The sequence below is a fragment of the Terrapene carolina genome, unplaced genomic scaffold (assembly GCF_002925995.2).
Source record: "Terrapene carolina triunguis isolate 2854851 unplaced genomic scaffold, T_m_triunguis-2.0 Scaffold33891, whole genome shotgun sequence".
Classification (NCBI taxonomy): Eukaryota; Metazoa; Chordata; order Testudines; family Emydidae; genus Terrapene; species Terrapene triunguis.
Genome location: NW_020698242.1, coordinates 13,775,184 through 13,788,193, shown reverse-complemented (window position 1 = coordinate 13,788,193; position 13,010 = coordinate 13,775,184). Strand labels below are relative to the sequence as shown.

The following is a 13,010-nucleotide window of genomic DNA, read 5'->3' as shown; positions in this document are numbered from 1 at the left end:
ACTGACTATTATTGATTAAATCATGGAAAACCAGGCAGGTACCAGTAGGCGGAAGAAAGCAAATGTGGTAAATGTCCTTTTCAAAGGGGTAAGAGCAGGAGGGGAAGGAGGTGCTCCTGGCAATGGCTAAGAACTCTACCTACAGTCCCTAGTAAAGCAATGGAACAAATACCAAGCACCTAGAAGATGACAGCACCAGAAGTAATGAGCGGCTTGGATTTAAGAAGGACAAATCATTCCAGACGAGCAGGACTGCATTGCATATTTAAGGCCTGATCTTGCATTCCTTCCATGCTGGATAAGGCCCTTGTGGCATGCAGTACTGTGGTACCTTGAGAGCATGTATAAAACATTGGTCGCAGTCTCAGAAAACGTTACTTGAAACAGTTCATTCTAATTGTCTTGGAGATGGTGCACTGTCATGTGGATTACACTGCAATGATCGGTAACGTCAGGCCGGGCCATGGGCAGCCTGTGTGCGCAGATCCGTTACCAAGTTGCGGTCAGGAGACAAGTAGAGGAGTTGGGGGTCAGGATTCCAGGAAGTCAGGATCAAGCACCAAGCTGCAGACAGGAGGCAAGCAGCGGAGTCAAGGCTGAACCAGGGTCAGGAGCCAGAGTCTGGGGTTCAGAGCAAGCCAATGTCTGGAGTGGAAGCAAGCAGCCAGTATGCATCACTGCTCAGACAGCTCCCTGTGAGGACTTCCTGGTTTATACACCAGCCTGGGCCAATCAGTGGGCTGTGGGGGGGCCGCCACTCAGGCCTTGCTGGTGCGTATTTCCTGCAGTGTCTAGCTCCACAGGGTCCCCCAGCGGAAACCCGATGCAGAAGTGTCATAGCCTGGCACCCCCATAGTCTCAGGTTCTGGTCCTGCAGGTTCTTACAGTAATGAGAACAGCAATGTACTGAGGCTGGAGGGCACAGAGGGCAGAGAAGTTGGATGCAGCAGGGATCAGCCTTTTAGGTACACACCACATTTAATTAGCTATGCAGATGACACTCAACTGGGAAGCACCACAAATACCAGGAAGAGCAGAGAAATAACCCCCAGGGACCAAGAGAGAAATGGGCAGAAAATACAATGAGATTCAACCTGGGCAGTTGCAGCTAATCCATTCGGGGAGGAATAACCCAAAACACAGATATTCCATGGGAGGCAGGTAACCGGAAAGCAGTAACGTGGGAAAAGACGTAGGGCTAATAATGGACAGCAAATTGGATGAACACTTGGAGTGCAGTATGGCTGTGCTAGTTTATGCTAAAATCCCAATTCTCATTTGGCTTGTACATGTAGAGGTGTTATGTCAGAGCAGGGAAATCAACAGCTAGAATTCTGGGTATGTTCCTCAGTGCGTCAATGGACAAGGCACTGAACCAGGAGTCAGGAGCCCTGGGTTTTACTCCTGACCTGCGGAGCGATCTTGGGCGAGTCCCATCAGTGAAATGGGGATAATGAGGTGTGGCCGCCTATGTGAGACGTGGTCCAAGTACAAATATCCTGGGTTTCTAAACACCAGAAAGTTGTTGGCAAAGTGACAGAAATCTGGAGAGGAGCAACAAATGGTCTGAGGGGGCTGGAGGGTTTGATTTATTAGGAAAGATTAAAGGGATGAAATGTGTTTGGCGGGCTAAATGAAGATTAGAGAGGAGAGGAGAAATAGGATAAACCCCTATGTGTAAGGATCACAGAGGGAAAGGAGTTACCGCAGCACCCCAGTGGTGATGGGGGGCCAATTAAAGGGAAAGTCAGACCAACTTCAGGGACATTGTTTAATTGTGAGGTTTATTAGCATGTGGAATCCTCTTCCAAGGAAAGTGGGACATTTAAAATTAGACTGGCTAAAGCACTAATGAAAACACTATAGGAACAATCCTGCACTGGCCCTGTGGGAGGATAAAGTGACCTAATAGGCCCTTTCCAGCTTCACTTTCTGTGATCGCCACAACTCCAAAGCCACGTACTGGATTTGTGTTCACAAGGGAGCTCGGGCCATTAACATGCCATTTATTTAGTCAATAGCGCTCAGAGTGACTTCCAGACAAAGAGCTCATGCGACACCCACAAGCAGGGCACTGGGCAAAGGCTTGTCCTGGGCTCTGAAAGAGCCGGCAGGCAGCGAGGGAGCTGCAGCACGGCAGCGAGTGCACTCTGCAGAGCCCTGCAGATCTGCTCCAGGAGGGTTTCAAAAGAAATCCCCCTTTGCTCAGGTGGAGTGAGATTCACCCCTGGGCACAGGCCCAGCACAAGGTCTCTGCCCCTGCAGCCCCATGTGAGCACAGAGGATTTAAGTGGCCCGGGGTGAATTTCACCCTTGGAGATCACCCACTGTCACTCAGAGCAAGCCTTGGCAATCTGAGTGGGTGCTGGACACCTGGAGGGTCACAGCGCCAGCCCTGAGAAGGAGTAACGGGCAGGAGGCTTCTCCCCTTCGCACATTGTTTTACTCACTATTGTCTGCGAGAGCATTTGGCTCCTGCCGAACCACGCACAAGTGGAGGGATGTGTTGGGCGCCATGATACTGAAGGGACATTTACAAATGCTGGGCTACACACATACCAGTTTGCGGTTGGCAGATCTCAAGAGTTCTGTGCTGTGCTCGTCATTTTTTTATGGTAGGGTCTCTCATGAGCATTGGACTGGACATGTTAATTTGCTACTGGAGAGTCATTCACAAGCGCATGCAGCAGGCAGCTGGGTTTGCTCACGCCTACCAAGCTACACAGAGAAGAGGAACAATTGTGCTTAAACATGGCACTGTAAGCACTGTTCTAGGACAGCTCCCCTGAGCAGTGTGGACTGGACTGCAAGGCAGTGAGCGAATGGGACCGAGGGCATCACCACTGCAGCTACTCACACTTCAGACAATCAATACACTCAGGAATCAGCTCAACATGATCTCAGCAGTAAAGCACACTGCCATTAAGAGAAAATGGAAAGCAGCTTGAGGCAGCTCCTATCTAAACAGCAAATGAGGGACAAGCAGGGGATCATAAAATTGCAGAACTGTGGGGCTGGAAGGGACCTTGAGAGGTCCCCAAGTCCAGCCCCCCGCACTGAGGCAGGACCAGATAACACTAGACCATCCCAGACTGGTGTTTGTCTAACCTGTTCTTAAAAACCTCCATTGACAGGGATCCCACAGCCTCCTTTGGTAACCTATCCCAGGGCTTAACTGTCCTGTAGTGAGAAAGATTTTCCTAATATCTAACCTCAAATCTCCCTTGCTGCAGATCAAGCCCATTACTTCTTGTCCTACCTTCATTAGATGGGGAGAACAATTGACCTTCCTCTTCATAAGAGCCCGTAACGTATTTGGAGACTGTTACCAGGTCCCCCTCAGTCTTCTTTTCTCAAGACTAAACATGCCCGGTATTTTAACCTTTCCTCACAGGTCAGATTTTCTAAACCTTTTCTCGTTTTTGTTGCTGTCTTCTGGACTCTCTCCCATTTGTCCATGTCTTTCTCAAAGTGCGGTGCCCAAAACTGGACACAGGAGCCCAGCTGGGGCCTCACCAGTGTCAGATACAGCAGGACAATGACCTCCGGTGTCTTTCACACAACACTCCTGTTAATACACCCCAGAACAATATTAGCCTTTTTGGAACTGCATCACATTGTTCACTCATATTCAGTTTGTGATCCACTATAACCCCCAGATCCTTTTCAGCAGTACTACCACCTAGCCAGTTATTCCCCAGTTTGTAGTTGTGCATTTGATTTTTCCTTCCTAAGTGTAGTACTTTGCAATTATCTTTATTGAATTTCATCTTGCTGATTTCAAACCAATTCTCCAATTTGTCAAGGTCATTTTGAATTCTAATCCCGCCCTCCAAAGTGCTTGCAATTCTCCCAGCTTGGTGTCATCCACAAATTTTATAAGCATACTCTCCACTCCATTATCCAAGTTACCAGTGAAAATATTGAATATTACCAGACCCAGGACAAACCTGTGCAGGACCCCATTAGATATGTCCCCCAGTCTGACAGTGAACCATTGATAACCCTTCAGGTACGGTCTTTCAAACAGTTGTGCACTCACCGTATAGTAATTGCATCAAGACCACATTCGCCTAGTTTCTTTATGAGAATGTCATGTAGGACTGTGTCATAAATCTTACTAAGATAAAGATATATCGTCTATAGCCTCCCCCATCCACTAGGCCAGTAATCCTGTCAAAGGAAAAAATTCAGTTGGTATGCCATGATTTGTTCTTGACAAATCCATGCTGGCTATTATCCTCTAGGTGCTTACAAATTGACTGTTATTCCCTGATAACCAGAAACTTCTATGCTCAAACTCTGTTCACTTTTTTTTTTAACATCATCTTAATAAACATTTTAAATTTGTTCCAGTATCTTTCCAGGAACTGGAGTTAGGCTGGCTGGTCTATAATTCCCTGGGTCCTCTTTGTTCCCCTTTTTAAAGCTAGGTGCTACGTTTGCCCTTCTCCAGGCCTGTCCTCCATGGGTTCTCAAAGATAACTGATAATGGTTCTGAGATTGTTTCAGCTAGTTCCTTAAGTACCAGAGGGTGCATTTCTTCAGGCCCTGTTGACTTGAATCCATCTAACTTACCTAAATATTCTTCAACCTGTTCTTTCCCTATTTTGGCTTGTGTTCCTTCCCCCTTGTTGTTAATATTAATTGTGTTAAGTATCTGGTCACAATTTACCTTTTTAGGGAAGACTGAAGCAAAATATGCTGTAAACACCTCAGCCTTCTTGATGTCATCAGTTATTAGCTCTCCTTCCCTGCTAGGTGGAGGACCTCACTTTTCTTCGTCTTTCTCTTGCTCCTAATGTATTTATAGAATCTTTTCTTATTGCTTTTTATGTCCCTAGATAAGTGTAGCTCATTTTGTCCCTTAGCCTTTCTGATTTTGTCCCTACATGCTTGTGTTATTCCTTAGTGCTCCTCCTTAGAAACTTATCCATGTTTCCACTTTCGTAGGATCCCTTTTTGATTTTCAGGTCATTCAAGAGCTCCTGATGCAGCCATACTGGCCTCTTACTAATCTTCCTGTCTTTCCCTTGCATCGGGATAGTTTGCTGATGCACCTGGTACTGTCTCTCTGCGAAAATGCCAGTTCTCCTGAGCTCTTTTTCCCTTTAGATTTTCTTCCCATAGGATCTTACCTACCAGTTCTCTGAGTTTGTTAAAGTGCCACTGCTTCTCCCCTCCCCCCAGCAGCACGAGGGTTGGGCTGGCTTAACCTTCCCATGCCTCAATTACGCACCGCCTGGGTTTGAGGATGTGGAGTTTATTGTAAAATTGCCATTTGTCAGAATCATTGAGGATAACTAAGCCCCTTCGTTTTCAGTTTAAACCGATTCGTACTGAAAAACTCCCAGGTTTTACAAAAAGTATTATTCTTTTTTTTTTCTAATTTTCACCCTACGTTTGTATCATTCACATATATAAAAATATCTGTATTAGGAAACGACAATACTTTGCATGAGATATGTTTGTCTGTGTGGATATGCAAAGCTGCCTGTTGAAGTAAGGCTATATATTAGTCTAAAAGATACACCCAATAAACCAACAGGCACGCATGCAAATTCTGAAGTGCGTGCACATCTGAACATACTGATGAATCTCACGCCCATCACGTACACATTTCAAGCTGTTAGCAGATAACGGTTTAAAGATCTGACACACTAAAATGGGAAGAAAACAAAAATCTGTATCAAAATATGTTTCAGAACCCAAGGCAATATTCGAAAGTTTAAAAAAAAAATAAAAACAGGAGAAAAGGACGAAGTTGAGTGTATGCGCTGCAAATGGTGTGACCCAATTATTAAATGTAAATATCTATAGCTAATAGTTCTAAGTCTACAACAGTAAACTTTATTCAAATGAAAAGTTTTATTTGGGCATTAGAGATACGTAAAAGCTGTGTCATCCGACTCTTTACCAACTGGAAAGCTCTAGAAACCGACATTTCTGATATCCATTAAAAGTCCGGTTGGTGCGAGGCCAGTAGGTTCCCTACTTAGCTCCATGTGGCTCCCTGGAAGTGGCGACATGTCCCTGCTGCTCCTAGGTGGAGGAATGGTGTGCACCGCGCCTGCCCCTCTCCAAGTGCTGGTTCTGCAGCTCCCTTTGGCTGGGAACAGCGGCCAATAGGAGCTGCAGGGGCAGCGCCTGTGGGCGGAGGCAGCGCGCAGAGCCGGCTGGCCATGCCTCCTCCTAGGAGCAGTAGGGACATGTCGCCGCTTGCGGGGAGCCACCCAAGGTGAGCGCCGCCCGGATCCGGCACCCCAAAACCCTTCCCGCACCCAAACTCCCTCTCAGAGCCCGCGCCCCGCACCCCCTCCCATGCCCCAACCCCCAGCCAAACTCCCTCCCTCCATTGATACTCTTAGTTAACCAGAATTTTTGACTTACCAGCACCCCCCATTCCTCCAATATGCCAGATAACAAAGCTTTTACTGTATGTTGTTTTCTTTAACTCATAGGTGGCATTGTGTTTTGAGTTCTGTTTTAGTTCTGAGCAAACCACATTGAATTCCATTCATCAAAGCATTAATCTACTGAATACTTTTTCCCATCCTTCCATCCACCAAAATAAACCCCAAGATTTACTCAGAAAAATTATTAATAATTTTCACCTCTTTTTGTTGTTGTGGTAATAAACACCGATAAATTCCCGGGAAAAATTAAATAAAAAGCAAAACCGAAGGGCCCCGAGGATAACAGAGAGAGAGAGAGATGTTCCACGAAAGGCTGGTGAAAGCAACAACAGCACCATCCATGATTCCTTTAAGGACTCATGGAGCATTTTCAGAAATCCACAACAACTGAAAAGAATTTAAACCTTCTCCCAGCCCCTCCAAAAACAAGAGGGCCCAAAAGCTTCCTGCACAAAGAATCCCAAGTGTCATCAATATCAGCACTGCTTGGACCAGACAAATCCCAGCACAGGAATGGAAACCACAAACGGAGAATTACTATACTGTGGTTCCACTGAGTACCTCAACTAATGCCAATGGAGTTAGGAGGAGCAGGCCCAGTGTTGTGCATGTGAAACTGGAGATCATGTGTGTTCTGTAACGACCCCAACACCCATCTTAGTCTCAGAAGAGATATAAAGAGAACTTAATACCCTCCAACAGCTCAGCTTTATGGGTGCTCTGCCTTCCACATGTACCCACAGTGAACCCAGTTACTTTCTGCAGACCACCCGCAAAACATACTAGTGGTGTCCTGACATGAAGCTGCTGCTGTGAGCAGAACAATCCAGGGCATGGTTTCTATAACTCCTGCATAGGCCCAACGAATTCAGTAAACTTCCCGCAGTAACACCTCTTTGCATTTAGTGTAGATCCTCTTATACCAGAGTCTAAAAGCACTTTTACAAGCATTAATGTAACCGTCACAGCCCTGCTGAGAGAGAAATAGGTGGGTTTTGCAGGTGGGGAAACTGAGGCATAGACCAGTTCAATGACTTTCTTAGCATCACACCATGAGTCAGTGGCAAAGTCGGAGCAGAAGAACCCAGGGCTGTGCAGTAAGTTTGTCTCTCTCACCAACAGAAGTTGGGCCCAATAAAAGAGACAATCTCACCCACCTTGGCTATCTAATATCCTGGGAGCAACGCGGCTACACTTACACTGCATAATCAGAATGAATGTCACTTTTAGGACAGTTCCCTTCTCTCTCTTGTTCTGTCTTTGGCTGGTGTTCCCTGCAGCCGAAACATTCTCTCCTAGACACATGCTAGAACTATCAGACAGTGCAGGGTGATGTCTTGGTGCTCAGTTGCACCCCCTTCCCCTCTGGCTGCATTTACAAGCAGCATCCAGTCCTTGCCCAGAAGGATGGTAACTAAGGACAGGGCCTTGAAGGAGTTTAAAGCAAGGGGAAAGGGGGGATACTCAGAACTCCAGCAAGATTCTCCTGTCCACCAAGAGGAATGCCTCCTCCCCCTACAAACATGAAACCTGCACCTTAAGCCATGCAAAGGTACAATTTTGAACTAACATTCAATACCAGTTATTTAGAGAAGCCAGGGCTGGTAGCCTCAGAGGCAACACTTACAGGTCTTTCTAGGGAAGGGAGAATGATGCTTTGCTCTAACCAGACAGAGATGCTCTTCAGTGGGAGCCAGTTACAGGCAGAAACACTGATAAACAGGAGCCAACCTTGGTAAGGTGTTAATGCAGAAACCACCTGACAGTGTGTGGGCATGTTTAGGAGGTTAACAGCAGTTCTACTGCAGCGCCATGTTGAATTGTTGCATCCAGTGGAGTCTGGGATATGCTAAATCCTGAAGCCAGATTGCATCAGAGGGGATGTTGTGCACATCCAAACATGTAACAGCTCAATGGGCAGGGGGCCCAGCTGCGATACAGCTGGGCTTCACGAGTTCATTGTTTACAGTTTGGGGAGAGGGTGTCTGGGAGGCCACACAGAGTGAGGAAACCTTGTCATAACTGCCCGCCCTCATCCTAAATCACAGGTGTAGAAATCCTGCTGCTCCCCCCATGGCACTCTCACACCAATAGTACAAGATAACCTCTGGGACCATATGGCCAGTGCTGCTCATTCCCAATCAAGAAACCAAAAAGGGCAAAACTGCTCCCCTTAGTCTCAGGACTCCGCAAATCCATATTCCTACCAGAACAAGAGACTGCCTCCTAAAGCAACTCTCCTTAGCCAACACTCTGCTAGGAAATGAACACAGACGCCTAACGATGCTCCAGGCTCGTATCACTGCTCCTGACAATTTAAGTGCATTTTGTATTAAACACCCAAGGAGGCAACTTGCCATTTCCATTTCTAAACACCCTGAAAGCTGCCCAGAGTGGCACTTACCAAGAGAATTACAGAAATTTGGCTGGGGAACAGGCAATAAAGATGTTAATAATAAGCAAACAAGAAAGCACTTCCAGCATGCAAACTATGAAAACACACATGGCAGGTCCTGCAGACCCTGCATGAATTGCTCTGTGTTGAGAGGGAAGCTGCAAACTGAACTCACAAGATATCACTAGCCATGCAAAAGCCATGTTAAAAATGGAGGCTTTTCTACAGGAGTGGAGATGCTTCTACACAGAACATGGCACAGCAGTATTGTTCCTTCAGGGACCATTAAAATGATGCAATTCTTGGCCTCCTTCCCACTGAAGAGATCAGCATTGCCTGTGGGCAAAACTGGCTATAGAGTTATAATGATTTAATGAACAAAGACTAAAGTCAGATCACTCAGTATTTTCAGTATTGTGTTGAAAAGTGGCTTCCTTTTGTATCCGGGCACATATTTATTTAAATTGTGCTTGTGCCGGAACAGGATCAGCCAGTTTTTGGAGGTTATGTGAAAAGTTTTCAGTCAATATTATCAGAGTAACAACCCAGCCTCCTTCTCGTTCAGCTGGGCGGTAAAAGCCCAGATCTGGGGATGGCAAGCTGAGTTTATGCTGTGTCAGAGGCACAGAGCTGCATAGTAGTAACATACATTTGTATAATGCACATTAATGTTTTTTTAACTGTTTGTTTATCCTATTTATCCTCAGAAGCGTCAGGAGGAGGAAGAACTCACAAGTGGCACAGGCATGATAATTGGAATTGCTCAGCTAAATGCCACTGAATCACCCTGGTAATAAGCAGCTGTGGAGCGTGCAAGGGTCAGCATCTGACAGGACAGGTGTGGCTGTTTGGAGGCTGTCAGGTGTAGTGAGGCTGAGGGCCAAGTGCCTCCAGAATTCCAGGAGTGAGGCTATCTCACAGCCAGAACAGGCGGCAAGAGGCTTGCTTTTTAACCATAAACCATCTGATTTCTCCCTCCCATAGCTCGAGAGTGCTGGGTGGCATCGGGCAGAGCAGTTGGGGCTGACAATGTGAAGTGCTGAGCATCTCTGCTCTGCACTCCCTCCAACAGTGATTCAGTGCCTCACAGGATCTGACCCTTTACCTCTCTCTGTCTACTTCCCCCTCTGTAAAACTGGGTTAATACTTTCCTACCCGACAGAACTGAGGCAAAAAGTACAGTAGTACGTTCATGTTTGTACAGAGCTTTGAAGATGAAAAGTGCTGTACAAGTATTAGTACCATGATCATTATTATTACGGGCCTACTAGTCTGTTGGTGCTGGTCTGAGACACCCATCAAATTGCAAACAATTTCCACTGGCTTGGGGTATAATTATAGACCATAAAACTACCAAGGTTACGAAATGTGTCTTTGTAAGAGGCGCTGACCTCCTGGCTCATGAATCGGTAATAAGGATGATCCAATAAAGTTTAAAGTTCAGTTTTACACATGTAATTTAGACATCTCCTAATCTTTGAATGTGTGCTGCTAGCGTCTGCCATTGCTGGCCTGGCCTGGCCCTTCTTGACAGAAAGAATACATGGGAGGACTAAGATGACCAGTGACTGTGGTCAAGAGTCTAACTGATCTGCACTCCCAGACTTTTATTGTTATCCAGATTTTGAATTTTAACATCTCTGTATCTTGACACCCCAAACAATGCACTTGTCATGTGTCCAACACTTCAATATCTTACTGAGGAGCTTCACAGTAATTGTGTGTCTGTCTTCTCCATGCAGTGTGATATCCCTTTAATATTAAGGCTGAGAGAGAACCAGGGAAGCACGGTGATTCAGATAAAGCATCATATCCTCAGATGCCACAGCATCTGGTGTATTTCCTTAATATTGCCATTTTCTGCCTAGATACTACAGGGCATGGTCCATTTCCATTATTCATTATATTTATTATTATTTCACCCTTAGACATGCATGTATTTGGTTTTCTTCCTTTCTTTCCCAATCTTAACTTTCCCGTAAGGTGGTTTTGTCAGTAAATTTCTTAATACACAGTTTACTAACCACCAGTATTTAACCCAAAGAGCTAGAAAGTCTGAAGAGCAAAATACTTATAAGTCTCTGGGTTACACATGATATAAATTTTCCAGGACCTGGCCTGTTTATGGACAGGCATGTTTTCTAGGGCCAAATAACTCTGGGGTTTGTTCATTCTGACCGTTTTAAAAAAGTGCCCAAACAGAATCTCCCCAAATGTCCTCTCTCTCACCCTCCCCCCACTTCCCACAATCAGAGTGGTGGGTTTCAACTCGGTTAATTTTTTATGTACTATAAAGCCTTAAGAATAGGGGGTTTCAAATGGAAAAGCCTGACACAATGTGACCACCTCAACCACAGCATCCCAGTGGTGCAAGGTCATGTGTATACATTGCAATAGGAATGGACAGGGATGTCTGTTCCATCCACCCGACTCACAACCCTTTGCATGCAGGATGCCTGCAAACGTCTCTAAGGTCTCCCACCACCTGGGCAGCTGTATGTACTATACAGAGAGCTGTTGGCTTATCACAACTCTCAGTTACAAATCCACCTATTGACACGCTGTCTGTAATCCATAGGCTGTCCAAGGGGAAGTGTTCACACAGCACAGGCACTGTGGAGCCAAGGCTGCGACAGGCGGCGAGCTGGGCTGCTGGGGCCGGGGGAGCAGGGCTGTAAACAGACAGGGATTCCCCGCCACCCTCTGCTGCTGCCCCCCGGAGAAGCAGCTGCCCAGACGGGCTGGGGGGAGGGCAGACATTCGGGTGCACCCTGCAAACGAGGGGGCGGGAGCCTGGGGTCTCTGCTCCCCTCCCAGCCAGGCCTGGCTCGGACTTTCCCTCCGGGTGGCTCTGGAGGGTGTGATCCCAGGGCTGCGGAGCCGCCCCCAGTCCCCCAGCCTCTGCAATATGGGGAGGGGCCCCCAGGCCCGGAGATTATCCTCAGCAGCCCCCACCCCCACCCCATGGCACTGCGCTCCGCTCCGCACTGGGGGTGGAGGGAGTCCTGCGCCCCCCGCATGGCACTCACCGGCCGAGCCCTGCTCCCCCCGGGCGGTCACCGTCCCATCCTTGTGCAGCAGGATGTCCGCCGTGTCCCGGATCCGGCCCGCCGGCCCCCAGCGCCCCTCCGCGCCCGCCAGCCCCCGGCAGCACTGGTAGCACACGGCCCACGCCTGCTCCTCATTGATGGGCTGCTCGTAGGACTTCAGCACCTCCTCCAGGGACAGCTCCCAGGGGTCCCGGCCCTCCGGGACCCCCGCCCTCTGCTGGGGGGCTGCGCCGCTGCTGCCGGCCTTGGCCATGGCTGCTCCATTATCCGCTCGGGCAAGCCGGGCTGGTTTCCATAACAGCAGCGCTGGGCAGCCGGAGGAGGAGGGCTGAGCCCAGCTCGCCTCTGCTTTGTCATCCCTCCAGCCCAGCCCTAAAACCAGCCAGCGTGCGAACACGGCAGCAGCCTATGGAAGCCCCGGGGAGAGGGCGGAGGGCGGAGAGAGCTCTGGCCGGCTCAGTGCACACAAAGGCGGCGCGCAGGGTGGAGCCCAGAAGGGGGCAGAGAGGGAGCGGCCCGGGGCGAGGCCAGTTCAGCCAGAGGCGCACGCAGAGCCTGGGGAATGGGGGGGCATGAGCCTGGCAAAGCAGCCAGGCGTTCCCTAGCCCCGGGGAAAGGCAGCAGGTTGCAGGCGAGTTTAGTACAGACACCTCCGTGCAGGAGAGAAAGCCGCAAGTTAAAGAGGCATGTGCCAAGCCCAGTGCCAGGCCTTTCCGAACGCCTGAGCCAGCCCCCGGAGAGCGCCCACCGTGCACAGGGCCAGTGTTCCTCTTGTGCGCACACGTTTAACAGCCACAGGGCAGCAGTTACCCCTGGAGCCCCCGCCGGAGCTGGGCCGCAGAGCCACTACCCTCTCCTGCCAAGAGACTAGCTGAGTAAGTCGCCCACCCGCCGAGGGTATTTCTCGTGAAGAACCTCTTCACTCCTGCCTGCTGCCCACGAGCCTTGGCTCCCTCTAAGCCCCAGCTTTCTGCCTCCTCTCGCCCTCCCGACCATCCTGCTAACTCACACATTGGGGTCACCCTGGCTATGTCTACACTGCAATTAAAAACTCAGTGGGCTGGAGCCTGGGCTCTAGGGCCCTGTGCGGTGGGAGGGTCCCAGTCCTCAGGCTACAGCCCAAGTCCAAAGGTCTACACCACAAGTGAA

At 48.5% G+C, this 13,010-nt stretch overlaps 1 protein-coding gene across 1 annotated transcript in view; it reads right to left on the bottom strand.

Moving 5' to 3' along the window:
• Positions 1-12,114, bottom strand: part of LOC112118532 (protein spire homolog 2) — a 39,268-nt gene extending 27,154 nt beyond the window's left edge. The window contains exon 1 of the mRNA XM_024216894.1: positions 11,841-12,114. Coding sequence (XP_024072662.1) covers positions 11,841-12,114 — 274 coding nt within the window. The remainder of the gene's footprint in view (positions 1-11,840) is intronic.
• Between the last annotated feature and the right edge of the window lie 896 nt (positions 12,115-13,010).